We start from the raw sequence: 21008 nt of genomic DNA, 5'->3' as shown, positions 1-21008 counted from the left end.
AAGATCAGCTTCCCAACTTCCAGTGTGAATTTAGAAGCATTCCTCTGATTTACCAATAAAGTCCCATTTTTATCTAATTCTTCCAGCAATATTTTTACTGCTGACAAATCTCTGACTGTGTCTTGAGGGGTAATTCTGTAACTATGTAAAAGGCAAAGAGAAGCTTCCCAAATAAGAATTATCTTAGTGTGAAGGATACATGGAGTTACAGTCCTTCATATTTTTTGTCACTTTAATATTCAGTGGACACTGAGATGTTTCTCATGGTAAATCAGCACTTTCTCATGATCTCTACATTTAGTTATTTTAAAGTCCTCAAAATAGAGGCCAATTTAAAACAATAAGGCAGGGAGCCAAAATTCCATGACTTGATTTTTAAAAATGTTAAAATCCCCAATGACTGATGATTATATCACAGAAATAGAGGTTCAGCATTCTCTTATCTTAGTCCCTTCTGAGGTTCAGAAGGGAGCCTGCTTTCTTCTCTACTTTCGTCTGAGAAGGCAATATGTCCAACAGAAAAGAACTATGTAAACAGGGAGAGAAAAATTTTAGAGAACCAGAGTTCTTTATTCATTTTATTGTCTGCCTAGACTTGTTTTATTCCTTCCCTGTTATTCCTGGGGGAAATACTGTTGTAATCATCTCTTCTAAAGTGAGTTGCTCTGCTTTGTCTTAAGGGAAGGAATGTATTTCTCCAAGCCATAGATGAAACAAAATAAAAGCCTCCACTCCTCATTCACCAAAATTTGTCCAGCGTCAACTGAAATAATGCATCATTATCGCTCCACATTTCAATGGAAAATTTTTTTCTTGGCACAAAAAAAAAAAAAGGAAAAGAAAGACCCATAGTTTCTGTTTTAACAGAAAATATGACAATTAATGGTGGCAAAAAATATAAAGAATAAAATCTATAGATTTCTGTTATGACTGGGTCTGGTTTTTAATTTTTTTTTTGTCTTCTAGTTTTGCCACTGGCTGTGTTGTGACTGGGGGAAATGTGAAGTGCTCCTGCAAACCTGGATACACAGGAACACAGTGTGAAAGGTAGATGCACCCCCTCCAAGTGGGATGGGTTCCTGGGGCAGATGGTACAAACACCTGGTTACAGGTGTGGCAGTGCTGGTGGTGGCTCAGAGCCAGGCTGTTGGTTTCCAGTCTGAAGATGGAAAAAGCTTCTGAGGAAAAAAATCAGAACATGTTTCTTCAATAAACTGTGGCCTTTCTTTACTTGTTATATATTTTTAGAACTTCATAATGAAGTCCAACATTTTATAGTTCTGTCTACTTACCAACACACATCTCTATATCCCCTATCATGCCATAATAATGAACCTATGGCACGCGAAGGCCTTGCAGCTGGCACGTGGGAAGGTCCACAATTAAGATATGCAGCAAGTACCACATAGTTTTTAGATACTAAAATCTTGTTATTAAGGTATAATTGACATGCTGACACTTTTGAGGAAATTCCTTGGTTTTGTGCAGCAGTTTGGGCACTTGGGCTCAAAAAGGTTAGCCATCACCTGCCCAAACATCTTTGCATAATTATTCCCCTTCTTCATCCCTAAACATCCCTATCCTGCTGCCATCCCCTTTCCTAGACACATAGATTTAAGTGTACACATTCCTGCGTATACTCAGTTATCCACAGCACTAGATATTTTTCCCTTCTACCCATACACACTTTCTCTACCTCTATGGGGTATTATGAATACCTGAAGGATATAGTCTTCATATTATTCATTTCTGAATTCCCAATACCTAGCATGTTGGTGTTTATTAATGTTTATAAAAGAAAAAAATAAATATTGCAAAATGCAACATATGTATTTGACTTTAAAGGGAGAACCAAACTTTAGTTATTCATGATGAACTCACATGCACAGGACACTGCCGAGTATTGTAAAGACTAAAAGGTTCCTAAAGATATTCCAATTGTGGCACATATTTATTTGGAAAAGTAACAGTACGACAAATGAATCACATGACAACATACTTTTCTTATTTATATTATCATAAGATCAATATATACTCACAATAAATGATAAAGTTAGGAACTAATGAGGCTTCCACACCAATGCTGTAAACGCCATAGGCAATACTATTCCTATATCTATTTTAAAACTACTATTAAAATTTTATGTTCTTATAGATCATTTTATGTGCATAATATTTCTTAAAAACAAGTCAGTTTCTATTTACCTTATGTTTCCACTTGTTTTCTCATCATGTTAAGAATAAAAGTTCTACAATCTCCTGCTATTGGTCTTGACCATAGCTTTCTGTCCAAAATGGCATTAAATCAAGTGCTTACAGCTATTTGTGTACATAAATCATCAAGATGTAATTAGAATAGTAGTGGATTTTTAGGCTTTTGTATCTCTTTGCATTCCTACTAGCAGCAAAAACTAAACGCTTATCATCACTGGATACTAAAAACTAAGATATTTTCCATGCTTTTATATTTACTGTATTTTTCTTGAGCAAAACTGAGGGACACATGGGGGACCATGCAGTGCCATGGTTGAACTTGGGCTTCCTGCATGCAAAATATATACTCAGCCTGCTGAGTTATCTTTCTCCCTCCCACTCTCACCAATGATGTATTTTAAATATTTGTAAACCTGAGAGGAAAATATTAACTCATTTTAATTCTATTTTATTGAAATAACACTGCATTATAACATTATATATTTCATGTATGAAGTGAATCATTATGAATCATGCCCTCCTATATTATATTAACTTCACCATAAAAAGTCCCTTGGTGGTACTCAGGGAATAGTACTCAGTGTCTTACCTGCTGTACTAACTCCCTAGCCCTTCAACTCTATTTCATAATACAGTATCTAGAGTGAGATTATCTGAAATGCTTTAGGAACCAACTAGGATTTAGGGAGGTCCAAGGAGGAGAAGAACTAAAATGGAATAGGGATGTGGAATCAGGAGGCAGCTCAGATCTAGGAAGTGATGTAAAAAAGACAAGATCCTTTTACTATAAAATGACTATAATATCCCTGTGGCACTGGAATTATCTAAGGGGGAGAAAATAGATTGGATACAGTTGGGGTTGTTTTCTGCTTATCCACATAAAGAAGGTAGATTTTTTTCTGGAGGCACTAAATGACTTTTTTCTCCTGTAAAGGGGGTGATAGACAAGTTGAAAACCTCTTAGTGGAAACCTGTCATGAGTGGGAGGGGAGACTTTTTTATTTAAGAATAGGGTGTCCCTTTCCTTTTATTATAATTTCCTCCTATCCCAGCCCCTAAATCAGATGATAGCTATGCTCCAGGCTCTTTGTTGGTAGAGTTCTGCCATCTGTAGAGTCAGGCTCATACATACAGACAGGCATATGTTTTGTCATTGAGCCTCACCCCTGCCCCCAAAGCAGGAAGTTTTCCTTCATTCATCACTGTTTAGTCACTTTCATGGAGAGTCTAAGAACCAGTTATTCCTTGTAATCAGTAACTAATTCTTTGTAAGAGTAACTAAAAGTAAAAATCAGACTTCCTGAAGATTTTGACTTTATAAAGGATTTTGTAATTGTGAATCGTTCGAATGGAAGTAGTACAGTTTTTTATAAATTTATTTTATTTCTTTACAGTCATATAATAGTATTGTTTTATACCTACAGTGCTACTACACCAAATCTACTATCAGAGTGTCAAGATGTCCATCATTATCCCAAAGTCCACTCCTGCCCCAGAATGCTGAGATTCTAGTTCTTATAGAATGTGGCTCTCAGGCAGAGAATGTTTTGTTAGATAGAATATATTGCAAGGTACACAAAAGGCATGTACTGACTCTTCTGTTAATCTTCTTTCATTTTCCATTTGGTTATAGGGGTAACTGGAGTTTTTGTCATGCTAGGTGTTGAAGAGGAAGGGAGGTGTCTTTCACTCTCCTAAGTTCTTCTTCAAGCCATTGGTAACTGTCTAGAAACCATTCATGCTTACAGAATTATGCCAGCCTTCTCCCAATAGAAAGTTGCAGTGTTGTAGTACCAAAATAGAGAGCTAAAGGTGGAGAAACTTGGTTGGAAAATAATTTGGGTGTTTCTTTTATATTTTTATGTTTTCTATAGGTGTGCACCGGGATATTTTGGGAATCCCCAGAAATTTGGAGGTAGTTGCCAACCATGCAATTGCAATAACAATGGCCAGTTGAGCAGTTGTGACCCCATAACAGGAGGTAAGATTGACTCACATCCCAATTAATCTGCATTTGTAAAGCCAGTGTAAAATACCAGGCAAGGAATCAACCAATTTTTCACCAAGCCTAGTATATAAATTCAGCTAACAACTCATCCTGTTGTTTTGACAATCTTGGGAATACTCAGATAGTATTTATAGTTTCAGTAAATAACTCACTTGAAGGGGGAGTTTTTGGTAGGAAAATGAATTTTTAAAGTCAACTTATTTTATCAAAATAGCCCTAGTCTTTATTTCAATGGTATTTTTTAAAGCTCTCTGTCATTCTAAGTTTATATCATATCAACTCTCTTCATGTGTATATCTGAAGAAATTACTTGGGGTTTTGTGTAAGAGCAATAGATATTCTGGGATGTGGGTGGTATAATTGTGATGAATTTTACATGGCAAGAAAAAAGACAGTGCTGGGAGTCAATATGGGTTATTAGGAACCAACTTGGAAGGAAGTGGAATATTCTTAGTTGATAGAGAATACTAATATAATTTGTCAAAAAAGTGACAAATTTGTGACATCAAATCTTTAGATCAAAAGTCTCATTACAATTATGACAAGGAAAAGAGCTAAACCCTAGGTATGTGAATTAGATCTGACAGTGTTCCTAAAGGAACACAGAGTAAAAGAATTATCTTTAGTCTAGAATACTATGTCTGTATCAATCTTCAAGGCTTTATTCTCAGTTCTATTTTCTGAAACTTTTTTCATGTGAATTGGAAATATAAAATATATGACCACCCAGCAGTCAGACAACAGAACTGGAATAAAAAGCCAATGTCTCCTCTATCTGACACAGAAATATAAGGACCCTAACAGCTTCCTATTGTGGACTTTTTCTAAGCAGACAAAATTATGTTAGGAATAATCATGTGATTCATGGTTAAATGAAAAAATAATCAACCTTTGTATGTGGACTAGATAAAGTGTGGGTTAGACACAGGTATAAAAAGGTGTTGGCTTTCAGTCAGCACTAAGTTCAGCAGGCTCCAGAAAGTGACACAGCCTCTAAGACATCATAGATATCACTGGATTCTAGAGTCAACTCAGATGTCACTGGGCTCTAGTGTCAATGCCACATATCCTGAAAGTCTTTGCGTGGGCTTGTCACTAGAGAAGTCAGTGGACAATGTTTGTTAAGGAAGAGTGTGAGGCTGAAAAAACATGGAACATGTCCCATGAGAAGAGATTGGCAAGTGAAGGCAGAAAGGCTGGATTTGAAAGGTTAGTGGAGGTAAATGGGTCTTATCCCATGTGGCCTGAGAAATGCTTTAAAAATGAGTAGTGACCTCTTGATGGAAACCAGTGGAGGAGGATCTAGTTAAAATAATTCTAAGAAAGATGTATGAAATTTTGACAGATGAAAAAGAGTATTTTCCAAAGAATGTAACTTCTACTGTCATGGAGGAAGCTTCCAGTTTGCACATAACTTATTGATGAGATGAATTATCTTTCTCAACCCCACTCTATTAAGAAAAACAACTTGAATTGAAGATGACAATTCTTTGTTCCAAGTTGGAAGATAATTTCAAATACATGGAACTTTCCCTTTTTTGTTCTTTTTTCTTATATATTAATAGTACACCGATTCTTTGGTGGTCAAAACTCAGACCTTTTAGAAAAATTGCACTGATAAAACCAGCATGCATATAAACCAAGTCCCTCGTAGTTGAAATGAGAGATTGTTGGAAATAAAACAAGGTCTGGGAAATAAGAAAAAGAAAGTGACATAAATATATATAAATAAATATATATTAATGTGTGTATACAAATGTGTAAAAGTTGCAAAAAAAATATGAACAAAAGAAACCTATGCAAAATATAGACAAGTATAGGGGCCAGAGCAGTGGTGTAAGCAGTAGGGCGATTGCCTTTTATGCACTAACCTAGAATGGACCATGGTTGATTCCCCGGTGTCCCATATAGTCTCCCAAGCCAGGAGCGATTTCTGAGCACATAGCCAGGAGTAACTCCTGAGCGTCATCAAGTGTGTGTGGCCCAAAAAATAACCAAATATAGATAGATAGATAGATAGATAGATAGATAGATAGATAGATAGATAGATAGATAGATAGATAGACAGACAAACAGACAAGTATATGTAAAGAAACATTGATTATCTTTGAGTGGTAGGATCAAGTGTGATGTTATTTTTTTGTTTTTTTTTTTTTGTTTTGTTTTGTTTTGGGGCCACACCCGGCGATGCTCAGGGGTTACTCCTGGCTGTCTGCTCAGAAATAGTTCCTGGCAGGCACGGGGGACCATATGGGACACCGGGATTTGAACCAACCACCTTTGGTCCTGGATTGGCTGCTTGCAAGGCAAACACCACTGTGCTATTTTTCCGGGCCCCGAAGTGTGATGTTTTATCAAAACAAATGTGGAAACATTAAATGTAGAATCAGAGATGTAGTTCAGAGACAGAGCACCTGCCTTGTATGAATGAGGCCCTAGGCTAAATAAATCCTTAACACCCAATGAAAAATTAAATCAATATGGATTAAAGATAAGCATAAACGCAGAATGTGTAGTGTTGTCTATTATTGAGAAGAAAAGTCAGAAATGCTTCCTTGTGGGGCCGGAGAGATAGCATGGAGGTAAGGTGTTTGCCTTTCATGCAGGAGGTCATCGGTTCAAATCCCGGCGTCCCATATGGTCCCCCGTGCCTGCCAGGAGCAATTTCTGAGCCTGGAGCCAGGAATAACCCCTGAGCACTGCCGGGTGTGACCCAAAAACCACACACACACACACACAAAAAAAAGAAAAAAGAAAAAGAAAAAAAAAGGAATGCTTCCTTGTAGATCGTCAAGAGAACTTTCAAGCTTAGAACATTTTTTGGTAGCAAAGTTAAATTCTTTTCTTGAGGGATGTGAGAGTGTAAAAATGCCTGCTCTGTTGGGGAGGGTGAAGAGAATTAGTAGGGGAGAAAGAATAGAAGTGGAATAAGTGAAAAATGACTAGTATGCTTTCCAAAGAGTAGCCAGGAACCTCAAAAATCAGTTTACATGTGTGTGCTAGAGGTGTGGCTTCCTTACACAGTGTCTCTCTCAGCCTGTCCCCCTCCTCCATGACTTAACTGCCCTCTCTCAGGAAACCATTAAACCACAAGACAGAAGGAATTTTTGTCTTGTACTCTTTTGTTTCTGCTCCTAGCCAAGTGCCATGGTGCACAGGGGCTGCTCCTCAATGATCCAAAGTGTTTATTAAATGTCTCTGAATGATATACTAGGCTATCAAAGGAAGAAAGGTTTAGTATAAATAAAAAGAGGTTTTAATTTGATAAAAATGCCATAGTCCTTTCTGTGGAAGTTCTTGCAGTTCAAGGGGATAAAGCAAGCAAGCTGACTGAGCAGTGCTCTGAAGACAGAGAACTGGGCAGGGGCAGCAATACAGAGGGTTGGGGATTATCAACTCCCCAAACTGCCTTTCCTTAAAGGCAAGCTAGATAGCAGATGAACAGTAAGTTAAACAATAACCTCTTTGATTGTTCCTTGTTTCAGAGTGCATGAACCAAGAACCCAAAGACAGTGGCCCTGGAGAAGAATGTGATGGTGAGAAAAGAAAACTTCATCTAAAAAAAAACTCCAACTACACACTCCACATTTAGGGTGGGAAACAATGGTGACCGAAACAACTTGGGGTCATATTCCGCCTCTGGCAAATAGAGGCCACACAATCTTGGCAATTAGCCTCACTTTGAGCTTCAGTTTCATCATTTGAAAAATGGCCTTATGCCTTCATCTCATAATAATGGCATAAAAATGATTGAAGTCCCTTATCAAAATGCCTGGTAAATATCAAAGCACTTAAAAGAAAATAAAGGCTATTTTGATTTATTGTTTTTCTTAGCTACAAACAAAAGATCAAACTATGTATTATATAATTTTTCTTCACAGTTTTGAGATATAATTGATATATAGCCTTGTCTTAAGTATATAACATGATTTTATATGTGTCTTAAAATGATTACCTCCATAAGTTTTATTAGCATCTATCATTTCACATAGTTACCATTTTTTATTTAGGATGAGCATTTTTAGAATCTATTCTCTTGGCAACACTAAGTGTATAACCTGGGTTTTTTAACTATAGAAACTATGGCAGGCAATCAGTCCCAGGACTTAATTATTTTATCAGTGTGTTTTTTACTTTTTGGTTCCATCCCTGTCACCCACTACCTCTTTTTATTATGCTTCTGATCTAATGCTCTCCCTCCTCCAGAATTAGTGTGCCTCCCTGAGAAGCCCAGGATGGTACATTTCCCTGCAGTACCCTATGTGCATATGGCTGGAATCTTCAGTCCCTGGGCTCTGAGTTCCACTTGTTCTAGTTTAAAAGCAAGTTACTTTCCTTTGCTTGTGCTCCCTACAGATTGTGACAGCTGTGTGATGACACTCCTGAATGACCTGGCCAGCATGAGCAATGAGCTTCACTTGGTCAAGTCCCAGCTGCAGGGATTTAGTGCCAGTGCGGATACTCTGGAGCAGATGAGGCACTTAGAGACCCAGACTAAGGATCTGAGGGTAAATACTTTATACTCACATACCTGGCCAGAATATAGCAGAAGAATCATACTTGGAACCTGGAGATAGTACAGTAGGCAAGGCACAAAACTTGCCTTGGCCTACCCTGGTTTACCTGAGTTCTTGTCACCACATATGGTCCCTGAGCATAACCAGGGGTCATTCATGATCTCAGAGCCAGGAATAACCCCTAAGCACCATGGAACAAAACCAAACAAATGACCACATTTTTCCCTGAAAAATTAACTTGGTTTTGCTAAATGATTTATTTCCAATCATTATCAGGTTTCCCAAAGTCATTGAAGTTACTCAAGATTCCTATGCTAAAATGACAAAAGTGACATTCTCCCTGTATTTGACTTTCAGAATCAGTTGCTCAACTATCGTTCTGCCATTTCAAATCATGGTTCAAAAGTGGATGGCCTAGAAAAAGAACTGAGTAGCTTGAATCATGAATTTGAGACTTTGCAAGAAAAGGTAGTGTATTAGATCAGTAACATTAAGCTAAATCTTTTTTTACTGTCAAAATATTGTTAGTTCCTTCCTTATCAATTTAATTTGCTGATAATTAACTAATGTTTTATGCTTTATACAGGTTCAAATAAATTCCAGAAGAGCACAAACATTAAATAACAATGTTGACCAGACAATGAAAAGTGCTGAAGAACTGGATGCCAAACTTAAAACTGTCACCAGTAATGTGAACAGTAAGAGACTTATTCAGTCTGATCATGGATTTTTATATTAATAACAGTTTATACCTAAAATAATTTCTCTTTATTAGTTTAACATCATGAAAAAATTCTCTAATGATACCAGAAAATGGATAAGAATTCTGCTGTGTTTTAATTAAATTCTCTCCTGGAGTCCAGAATTCCCAGATTAACAAACTACAATGTTCCCTAGTTCTTTTGAAGCAGATCTCTGGGACTGATGGGGAAGGTAACAATGTCCCTTCAGGAGATTTCTCGAGAGAGCTGGCAGAAGCTGAACGGATAATGAGAGAGCTGAGGAGCCGAGACTTTGGAAAGCAACTGAGAGAAGCAGAAGCAGAAAGAAGAGAGGCTCAGCTTTGTAAGGATGCACTCATGTTCTTACTTCCAGTCCTTTCCAGCACAATCTGGGTTCCCAGGTATAGGTGGGAGATCTCGGGGTTCTGAGAGAAGCATCTATTGGAAAAATTGGTGACCTTTAAAGTCCAAGAGGTTATCTATTAAAACATCTTCCCATCATGTAGAACAGTTTCTCCTCAGACTCTAGAAACAGATTTGTCTTTTCTCTTTTAATTGCATTTCCATTCTCTGTCAGTAACTCTTCTTTTTCATGATATTAGTGCTAATTTCATCATTACATGGATTTCTAAATTATAGTTGATATTAGGGATAATCTCAGAAAAATATGGGTATACTGAATATATGTGAACATTTGATTAGGGAAAATTCCCCATAGCTCAAAACTGTGAAATAATTAGTTTGGTGCATATTTTTTCAAATACTTATCTTTAGTAAAATGTCTCTCAATTGTTAATGTGCACAAAGTATGTGTTTTCTTGTAGAATTTGTATTTTTAGTACTATTATTATTATTATTATTATTATTTGGGGGCACACCCAGTAGTGCTCAGGTGTCACTCCTACTCCTGGCAGTCTTGGGGGACCATATGGGATGCCAGAGATTGAACCCAGGTTGGCTACGTGCAAGGCAAACACCCTATCCAATATGTTATTAAACTGACTCTAGCATTTGTATTATGTAAATATAGGATTGGTCTTGATTTTTTTTAACACTAAAAAGACAGTATTAAAAGAGAAGGAGCCCAAGCTTTATTTCTCCATGACCATACTTGCCAGGCTAACTAATCATGCAATCCTGGCTTATCCTGATTTTTCAGGGTTTCTACTTCCTTCCCTGATATATGAATGTTGTAATGATTCTTTCCACGAGAATTGAATGAGAATGTTTGGAATGTCCATTGCAGGTGCTTTCTATCTTTTAGTTTCTCTTCTGCTTTCCTTGTATGTTGAAGGAAAACTATTCACTGGGTAGAAATCCTGTTCTCCTTCTGTAGTCTTTCTGACAGTTTCATTGCTTTTCTCTCTCAAATGGAAACCATACTGTGTTACAGTGCTGAATCGAATCAGGAACTGGCTGGAAAGCCACCATGGGGAGAACAGTGGACTGGTCAAGAGCATCCGGGATTCTTTAAATGACTATGAAGCCAAAGTCAATGACCTGCGTGCCATGGTACAGGAAGCAGCAGCCCAAACCAAGCAGGCCAGTGGCCTCAACCAGAAAAATGAGAAGGCTTTGGAGTCCATTAGGGTGAGTTTAGAGTCAGGATTCACATGATTCTTTACTAACAAGGTGGTGGAGCATAGAACTATCATTAATAAAGAGCATGGCTGGTGGGCCGGGCAGTGGTGCTAGAGGTAAGGTGCCTGCCTTGCCTGTGCTAGCCTTGAACGGACCGGGTTCGATCCCCCCGCGTTCCATATGGTCCCCCAAGCCAGGAGCGACTTCTGAGCGCATAGCCAGGAGTAACCCCTGAGCGTCACCGGGTGTGGCCAAAAAAACAAAAAACAACAACAACAACAAAAAGAGCATGGCTGGGTACACACCTCACAGTAATCCCCATTCAAACAGGAACAGAGCATTAATTGCAATACTCAAGTCATCTATACACCATAGTGACCAGAAAGAATTCTGAATTTGAAGCTCTAAGATAGCAAAGAAAAGCAATTTGCCCATCTCCTGCTTGGAAGAATATTGGAGGAATCATGTTGCCAAAAATGAAAAGTTCAACAAAGATTGTTATAATGAATTCACAGCATCATAGATGACACGTTTAAATAACTGACTTTTGATGTCAGATGTGTAAACATCATTATCATAATGACTAAAGACATTTTCAGCCCGTCTCTGCTTTATAAGTGATGCAGTAAAATGAACAGCAGTTTTTTCTTTTTTTAATTTATAAGCCCTAGGATAGTCTGATAGGGCCACAGGTGAAAATTACATAAAAGTGGGTAATGGAAGCTAGATGTTAGTCCTGGGTACAAGACAGAAGAATTAAGCCTAAAGGGAACTTCATGGGGGAAAGGTGGAGTAGCTGTTTTAAAGAACAGCTGCAACTCTAAGAGGGCTGAGAGATCAAGATTTGTTAGTGTTTGTTTACAGTGGTGAGCTTTGTAGGCTAAACTAGCAAGACTGTAAGAAGGCTTAAAATGACTATAAATCACAACCTCTCCTGCAAAAAAGAACTTGGTAAAGGAACATTAAAGATATTTTATCAAGTTGCAATACTCTCCTGCTAAAACCTGTTTTGATAGTAATGCCTTAGGAAAAGTCAATGATTATTATGCCAAAAAGAGGGTGCAGGATCCAATTTTGTAGGCCTCTGAACTTTGATAGCTCCCTTCCCTGGCCTCTCCCTTCACAGGCCTCGTGAGATTTCTTGTTGAAGAGCCCTCTCCTTTTTGTAGCCACATACAGTGTACTAGAGTGTGTGCTTGGTTAATTCACTGAAAATCTTTCATTCTGATCCACAAACTAGATATGAGTTCTATATTCACTGGAAGAAGGGTGGAAACCTTCCACAGTGATAGCTATTGTTTTGTTTTTGTTGTTGTTGTTTGGTTTGATTTTTAATAAAGAAAGATAGTTTATACTGAGTGGAATTTATTTAAAAAGAAGTGAGAAGCAAAAAGGAAATAAAATACACCTGTTCAAGAGGAGCCATGAGTGTAAAAGAGCAAGAAAGCAAGCAAAGAAACAGAGATAATAAGCAAGTTTAATATGCGTTCAAGAGAAAAAGCAGATTTGAAGAGCAAGTTTGTGTTTTAACATGAAAAAATTATATTTTTATTTTCAGTCATGTGTACAATTTGCTACAAACCCATAGAAGAAACTTGTTTTAATTCATTTTTGTTTGCAAATATGTAATATCTTTATGCGATGGTCACTATTTATAGAGGCTCATGTTAGTTATTTTCAATGATCATTCAACAATATCTAATAACACTGCTAACATAAGGCATGGCTTAAGAATAAATACACATACACAGAGCATAATAAGAGTATTATAGTCTTTAAAACATTTTTTTTTAAGGGGAATCACACCCGATGGTGCTCAGGGGTAACTCCTGGCTCTATGCTCAGAAATTGCTCCTGGCAGGCTCTGGGGACCATATGGGATGCTGGGATTCGAACCACTGTCCTTCTGCATGCAAGGCAAATGCCTTACCTCCATACTATCTCTTCAGCCCCAAGCCTTTAAAACATTTTTAAATGATCAGGCTGAAGAAGAAAACCTTATACCGTTCATAACTCTTGTTTTATTGACATAAATTCTGAGCATACAATGGCTGCACTTTCACACCACAGAGAGAACAGATTTCCCTGCATTGTAGTGATCTTGATGGTCTTTTTAGTACAGGAGAGTATTCTAACTTTGAAATGACTCATATTCTGTGATCCAATAAGTATGGCTATGCCTCCTGATTTTGTATACTGGAATCACATATCTTCCTTTTATTCTCTCCAGAGACAAGTTAAAGAGATGAATTCCCTGCAGAGTGATTTCACTAAGTATATAACAAATGCAGATGCATCCTTACAGCAAACCAGAATGCTGCTACAGCAGATGGGGAAAAGCCATGAGGTAGGGATTGAATATGTTGTCTGGAACACTGAAATTTAAATTGCATTCAGAGATACTCTAAGATGGATGAAATGACCTTTGCTTTTTTCACATGTGTCTTTGAATGAAGAAAGTGGTATACTCAGATATTAGCCTTAGGAGGGTGAAATGATATGTCCTGTGTATGTATGTCTGTATTACCTAATTTGCCTGCAATGAGCATATGAGTAAGCTCAGGGCTTACTTCTGGCCCTATGCCCAGGGATCACCCCTGGCATTGTTTGAGGACCATATGAGGTATCAGATAGTGAACCTCAGTTAGCTGCATCCAAGAAAAATGCTCTAGCCATTGTACTGCCACTCTGGTTCTGCACATGTCACTTTTGTGATACCAAAAAAATTATAATGCAATTCTCTATTGAACATAGCAAGCTTATCTTTGTTAACAGGAGCATTTGGGAACTTTTAAAAGAATGACATTTCTTGAAAATCCATTCTGTGTTTTATTTTTCTTGTTTTGTGTTTTTCGACCATGCCTGAGAGTGCTTAGGAGTTACTCCTGGCTCAGTGCTTAGGAGTCAATCCAGCAGTTCTCAGGGGATCAGGTAGTGCCAGGTATCAAACCCAGGCCTCCCTAATATAAATCATGTGCTCTGGCTCTTTGAGCTATCTCTTTAGCTCTCCTGGACTTTTAAAAACACTCTTGGTGATTGCTGTTTCTAAGTTAGAAAGTGTTTTGGCTTAGAACAACTTTATGCTAATGACGATTGTGTTTTTCTAACATGTATCAAAAGATGGTACTCACCATAAGGAAAATGTGGTCAACCTTGGGAGAATATTATCAGTTCTACCACCCAAAATAATTAAGAATTAATTGAGCCTCAAAAACAACTTCTTGTTTGTTGCCTTATAGAAACACATTTTTTTATCTCAGAGTTCAATAAAATGGCATGTACATTCCTAAATGTTATACTTTCTGTTTACTTGGAAAAAACAGGGCTATAAAATGTTAGCTGCCACTTTAAATGAAGCAAGACAAGAACTAAGTAACAAAGTGAGAGAACTTTCCAAAGCTGCTAGCAAAACGTCTCTGGTCGTGGAGGCAGAAAAGCATGCCCAGTCATTGCAAGAGCTGGCAAAGCAGCTGGAGGAGTGAGTGTCCAGAGCTTTGCCTATATCCCACAGGACCTAGTTGAAGTCCCTGGACTTATGGCCCCAGAACATGGTGCAGGGCAGGATGTGGGTCCCAAACTGAGCAATAACAAGGGGTACATTTGCAGCCATCCTTGATACAGAGCTACAGAACCCACAACCTCAGGTTTCCACTTGCTAAATGGATTGGGGACTCCTGGGAGACTGCAGCTGCAGGCAGGGAAGGGTGGCTGGCACCTTCTTCACCCATCTGTATTCCAGGATCAAAAGGAATGCCAGTAAGGATGAGCTGGTGCGTGGTGCTATAGAGGCTGCCACTGCCTACGATAATATCATCAATGCTATCAAAGCTGCTGAGGACGCCGCTGACAGAGCCTCCAGTGCCTCAGAGTCTGCCCTCCAGGTGGGACTCTGTCTGCTTCTTCTCTAGATGCATTATACAATGAACATGGCTGTCTCTATCTGGATGTTCTGAGAAAAGGAAAAGAGCATATTATTATTATTATTATTATTATTTTGTCTGAACTTAATTTTAATTTATTTTTATTTTGGACCATACCCAGCTGTGCTCAGGGTTTACTCCTGGCTCTGTGCTCAGGGGTCATTCCTGGTGGGGTTTGGACTTTATGTGGTGGCAGGAATCGAACCTGGGTCAGTCACATACAAGACCTGCTGTGCTACCTCTCCTGCTTCTGGATATGAATTTTCAATATTTAATTTTTCTATTTGGAGCAACATGATTTACAATACTATTCATGATAGAGTTTCAATACACACAACATTGCAATACTACCAGGCAGTCACTATTGTCTCAGAAAACAGCAGGCTGCTGAACCACAACTTCTTATACAGAATGGACTGGAGCTTCTTTAGCTCTGAACCATTTTTATATATACTTAACAATTTGCCATATATAGCACAGTTTTTAAAATATTTCTAAAAATTATTAATTATGCTAATTACAATGGTTGATAAATGTTATAACTTTTTATTTATGCTTTCATGCTATGATAAATTATTGACATTTACTGTAGATTAAAATATAAAATACAAAGTCCACGTGTTGGGTGAGGCCATGCAGGCACCTTGTTTCTAACCCATTAGGCCATTGCTTCTCAATTATTTTCTGTCATGCCCCCCAGGAAGAAGAAAACATTTTTCGCACCCCACGCATGACTTACTATAAATAGTATCTTTATTTTAAAAAAAATCTTTAACCTGCAAAACAAAAAGATATAAAATAATTTGAGCTGACTTTTTAATCAGAGGTGATGTCTGGAGTAATGGCTACAATGAGCATGTTTTGTAATGCATAGCTTTTCGAAGTGGCGTTTGAAGCAGGACACAGCAACTCTCAGCTCCAGAGAGATACAGAGACATAAACACGGGGCTTAGCTTGTTATGACAGTTTTTGCTGAGGTCAAACGCGCCCCCCTTTTTGGAGGGCGTCCTTTATGGAGCCTTGCGTCCTCCCTGGGGGGCGCACCCCACTATTTGAGAACCATTGCATTAGACCAATGGGTCTGATGATGCAGGGTAATGGCGGAGAAATAATTTACAAGCAGTCAGTTAAGATATTCATTGGAGTCAGCCTGCTTTATTTCTCATGGCTTTTTGTCTGCCAAGAGTCTTTCTGCCATCTGCTTTCTTTGCCTAGCTCTCCCTGGCCTGTGCTCCTAAGCCAAGTCTTTCTTCCTGTCCTTTTACTGCTTCTCCTCACCTCCATACCCCCACCAGACTTTTGTATTCTTTATTTAAAACAGCCCATCCCATCCCAGGTGTGGGTGGGTAGACTCATTCAGGTGGGATTAACATCTCAAAAGAAAGTTTAGGTAAAAGGGCACTGTAGGAAGGGTTACAATATACCAAAGAAGAGAATGAATTTTTTGTAAGGTATTTGGTTCAACTTTTCTCTGATTATTTGTTCTTCTGCCTGGCAGTCGTCCTCTAGGATCTTCTAAGCTCCTTTTAATATTCTTATCTAACAATTAAGAACAAAATATTAAATATCAAAGCATTAGGAGTTGGCCTTATTAGAAGCTTAAAGAGTTTTATCTCACAAAGATTCAGAACCTAACATCAATGCAGTTCTCTTCCATTACTGCAGAGGGTATAATATGGAAAGATAAGACGAGTCACTTAACTATATCAGCAGATCACCTAAGAGGGCCAGGCCTCACCCAAACCATGAATGTCTACTTAGAACCTGTGTTTTTTAAGCAGCAGTCTTATTATTTTCTTAACATGAACATTTTTGGTATCTATTTTATTTTAATTTAGATTATGTATTTATAATAATGTTTGCATTCATGGTCTTGGTATACACAATTACCTAACCTCACCACCACCAAAGTGCCTATAGTTCCCCCAAAACAGTTTTTTTTTATTTAAACCCCTTGATTACATACATGATTGTGTTTGGGTTTCAGTCATGTAAAGAACACCACCCATCACCAGTGCAACATTCCCATCACCAATGTCCCAAGTCTCCCTCCTCCCCACCTGACCCCCGCCTGTACTCTAAACAGGCTCTCCATTTCCCTCATACATTCTCATTATTAGGACAGTTCAAAATGTAGTTATTTCTCTAACTAAACTCATCACTCTTTGTGATGAGCTTCCTGAGGTGAGCTGGAACTTCCAGCTCTTTTCTCTTTTGTGTCTGAAAATTATTATTGCAAGAATGTCTTTCATTTTTCTTAAAACCCACAGATGAGTGAGACCATTCTGCGTTTCTCTCTCTCTCTCTCTGACTTATTTCACTCAGCATAATAGATTCCGTGTACATCCATGTATAGGAAAATTTCATGACTTCATCTCTCCTGACAGCTGCATAATATTCCATTGTGTATATGTACCACAGTTTCTTTAGCCATTCGTCTGTTGAAGGGCATCTTGGTTGTTTCCAGAGTCTTGCTATGGTAAATAGAGCTGCAATGAATATAGGTGTAAGGAAGGGGTTTTTGTATTGTATTTTTGTGTTCCTAGGGTATATTCCTAGGAGTGGTATAGCTGGATCGTATGGGAGCTCGATTTCCAGTTTTTGGAGGAATCTCCATATTGCTTTCCATACAGGTTGAACTAGACGGCATTCCCACCAGCAGTGGATAAGAGTTCCTTTCTCTCCACATCCCCACCAACACTGTTTATTCTCATTCTTTGTGATGTGTGCCATTCTCTGTGGTGTGAGGTGGTATCTGATCATTGTTTTGATTTGCATCTCCCTGATGATTAGTGATGTGGAGCACTTTTTCATGTGTCTTTTGGCCATTTGTATTTCTTCTTTGTCAAAGTGTCTGTTCATTTCTTCTCCCCATTTTTTGATGGGATTAGATGTTTTTTTTTTTTCTTGTAAAGTTCTGTCAGTGCCTTGTATATTTTGAAGATTAGCCCCTTATCTGATGGGTATTGGGTGAATAGTTTCTCCCACTCAGTGGGTGGCTCTTGTATCCTGGGCACTATTTCCTTTGAGGTGCAGAAGCTTCTCAGCTTAATATATTCCCATCTGTTAATCGGAAAAAAGAATATGGGAGGAATTACTTTCCCCAACTTTAAACTGTACTACAAAGCAATAGTTATCAAAACAGCATGGTATTAGAATAAGGACAGGCCCTCAGATCAGTGGAATAGGCTTGAATACTCAGAAAATGTTCCCCAGACATACAATCACCTAATTTTTGATAAAGGAGCAGGAAATCCTAAATGGAGCAGGGAAAGCCTCTTCAACAAGTGGTGTTGGCACAATTGGACGGTCACTTGCAAAAAATTGAACTTAGACCCCCAGCTAACATCATGTACGAAGGTAAAATCCAAATGGATTAAAGACCTCGATATCAGCCCCAAAACCATAAGATATATAGAACAGCACATAGGCAAAACACTCCAGGACATTACAGGCATCTTCAAGGAGGAAACTGCACTCTCCAAGCAAGTGAAAGCAGAGCTTAACAGATGGGAATATATTAAGCTGAGAAGCTTCTGCACCCCAAAACAGTTTTTAAACCACCACCTCAATTTTGAACCCCCTAATTAAAGATTAAAGAGTAGGATGAAAAAATTACCCCATATTTTCTAGGGTCTATGAACTGTATGTGTAAAGCTGATAAATGTTTTGCTTTCAGACACTGACAAATGAAGATCTTCCTCGAAAAGCTAAAACCCTGAGTTCTGACAGTGATAGACTATTAAAGGAATCCAAGATAACACAGAAGAAGCTACAACAGGGTATTGAGGGATGGGGTAGGGAGGGAGAAATGGTGGGGTTTGTTAAAAGCTTGAAAATAACCTATGGAACCAGGAAGGGAAATTCACCCTTTTTGAATCTCATTATTGTCACAGATGTTACTTTGCAAGTCCATGGGCTTTTTTTTTTCGTGTTTTTTTTTAATAAATATGGTATTTTCTCCCAATAGTCAACTTATACTAAATTAGTGCCTCATGACCATAAATAAATCTGAATGTAGAAGGCCTGTATGTCTATTTAATTTACTCTTATTGTGATCATGGATTTGGGAACCACATATATTAGAGGTCTGGGAAGCAATGGTTTCTTATTTGAAGCTAAGATGTAATTAGTTTCAGGCAACTGGGAGACTGCTTCAAAATGTCTTAAGTTCCAAAAATCTTGGCAACTAAAAGTAATAAACCCACTACTACAATGGAGCATGAAAAAATTTTAAGCATAAATTTTATCATGGGAAATTTCCCATTTAGTTAGTTGAACTAAACTGTCTCAATCTGACCACATTCTTATACTTTGAAATTTCTGTTGGTTGTTTGGCTCTTGTCAGTCAGGCCTGAAGAAAACATTAGATCATAGGTTTCCTTCTGCTTCTTAGTTCCAGCAAGGGGATTATACTTATTTAGAAAGCATTTCTTTTGAGGGGCACACCCCACAGCACTGAAGGGTTACTCCTGGCTCTGGGCTCAGAAATAAATTCTCTTAGTCTCAGGGGACCATATAGGATGTTGGGTATCAAACCTGTGTCAGCCTCTTGCTAGGCATGAAAGATGCCCTACCTGCTGTGCTAATGCACCAGCCCCTAATCTTTATTTTAATTTTACTGATGTTTAGGTCATATTTTGATATGCTTGGGACTTACTTCTGACTCTATGTTCAAGAATAACTCAAAACAAGGTTTTAAGGATTATATGCAGTCTAGGGAGAATGAATCTGTAAGCCACTTGTAAGTCAGGTGCCTTAACCCCTGTCCTATCTTTCTGACTTTTTATTTTATGTTTTAAAATTATATATTGTGATTGTACAGCATATAACAGCAAGTAGAGCATTTACCTTGCATGCAGTTGGACTGAATTTGATCCCTGGAATCCCATATGACCCCCTGAGCTACCAGGAGTCATTTCTGTGTTCAGAACTAGGAGTAACACCAGAGCATCATTCGATGTGTCCCCCACAAAATATAAAATAACAAAAACAAAAACAAAATATACATTAAAATATGAGTTCTCATGTAATCACTTGGAAATTCTCAATAATTTAGATGGCCTGATAGGACATATTTACACTTTATAGAATTGGAGCTGAGAGGTAGGAGCCTTTGTTTAAAGTAGAATTAAAATGCTAATTATGTTGATAGCTAACCCACTCTGTGTTTGGTCAGAGCAGTAAAACTAGACTAACACATCCTTTCCAGCTCTGAGCAGAGATTTCTGACCAGAGAAAGAGTAGAAGACTAAGTTACTGAGCCTTCCTTTCACCGTGGTCATATCAAGGAGCCTTTTGCAGAAGGTTTTGATGAGCTCTTGGACTCTATAACTAGGGACTGGGGAGCTGAAGTCTAAACACAGTAAACATCACTGAGAAAAATCTCAGGATGATGGCCTGTTCAATTCCCTGAAGTAATTTTCTCAATTACTTCAGGGACTCTTATAATAATAATGCAGGATCAAAATTCACAGGATGATTTATTATCGGTGCTTTATTTTATTTTAGAAATCAGTCCAGCTCTCAACAACCTACATCAAACTCTGAAAATCGTGACAGTTCAGAAAGAACTGATAGAAACCAATCTCACAGCCATCCATGATGATCTCCGTGGGATAGAGAGAGGTTGGCATCTCTTTAACTCACTGAAATTGCTTCTTTTGCCAGCATTTTTGAGTCTTACTTCTCCCTATTTGTGTATGCTTTAGATGATATTGATGGCATGATCAGTAGTGCAAAGAGCCTGGTCAAAAATGCCAATGACATCACAGATGGGGTTCTGGATGAACTCAATCCCATTCAGACAGATGTGAAAAGAATAAAAGACACCTACGAGAATGCACAGAGTGAAGACTTCAGCAAAGCCCTCACAGATGCAGATAACTCAGGTATCAGGCATTCTGTAATCAGAATATCTTATTCATTTGATTGCCCCCCTGTTTTTAATGTTTTGTTTTGTTTTGTTTTGGTTTTTGGGCCTCACCCAGGGCTGCCTGGCTCTGAACTTAGAAATCACTCCTGGATCATGGGACTATAGGGGATG

General features: G+C 38.2%; 1 protein-coding gene across 1 annotated transcript in view; it reads left to right on the top strand.

The window, feature by feature from the left end:
• Nucleotides 1-21008, top strand: part of LAMA3 (laminin subunit alpha 3) — a 241196-nt gene that overhangs the window by 179998 nt on the left and 40190 nt on the right. Inside the window, exons 42-55 of the mRNA XM_049770908.1 lie at nucleotides 967-1047; nucleotides 4089-4195; nucleotides 7708-7758; nucleotides 8579-8730; nucleotides 9097-9207; nucleotides 9326-9437; nucleotides 9637-9804; nucleotides 10855-11051; nucleotides 13273-13389; nucleotides 14366-14520; nucleotides 14782-14923; nucleotides 18642-18744; nucleotides 20474-20590; nucleotides 20674-20853. Coding sequence (XP_049626865.1) covers nucleotides 967-1047; nucleotides 4089-4195; nucleotides 7708-7758; nucleotides 8579-8730; nucleotides 9097-9207; nucleotides 9326-9437; nucleotides 9637-9804; nucleotides 10855-11051; nucleotides 13273-13389; nucleotides 14366-14520; nucleotides 14782-14923; nucleotides 18642-18744; nucleotides 20474-20590; nucleotides 20674-20853 — 1793 coding nt within the window. The remainder of the gene's footprint in view (nucleotides 1-966; nucleotides 1048-4088; nucleotides 4196-7707; nucleotides 7759-8578; nucleotides 8731-9096; nucleotides 9208-9325; nucleotides 9438-9636; nucleotides 9805-10854; nucleotides 11052-13272; nucleotides 13390-14365; nucleotides 14521-14781; nucleotides 14924-18641; nucleotides 18745-20473; nucleotides 20591-20673; nucleotides 20854-21008) is intronic.

Source organism: Suncus etruscus, chromosome 3, assembly GCF_024139225.1.
Source record: "Suncus etruscus isolate mSunEtr1 chromosome 3, mSunEtr1.pri.cur, whole genome shotgun sequence".
Lineage (NCBI taxonomy): Eukaryota > Metazoa > Chordata > Mammalia > Eulipotyphla > Soricidae > Suncus > Suncus etruscus.
Note: the sequence above shows the minus strand (reverse complement) of the source record. Positions and strands in the feature narration are given on the sequence as shown.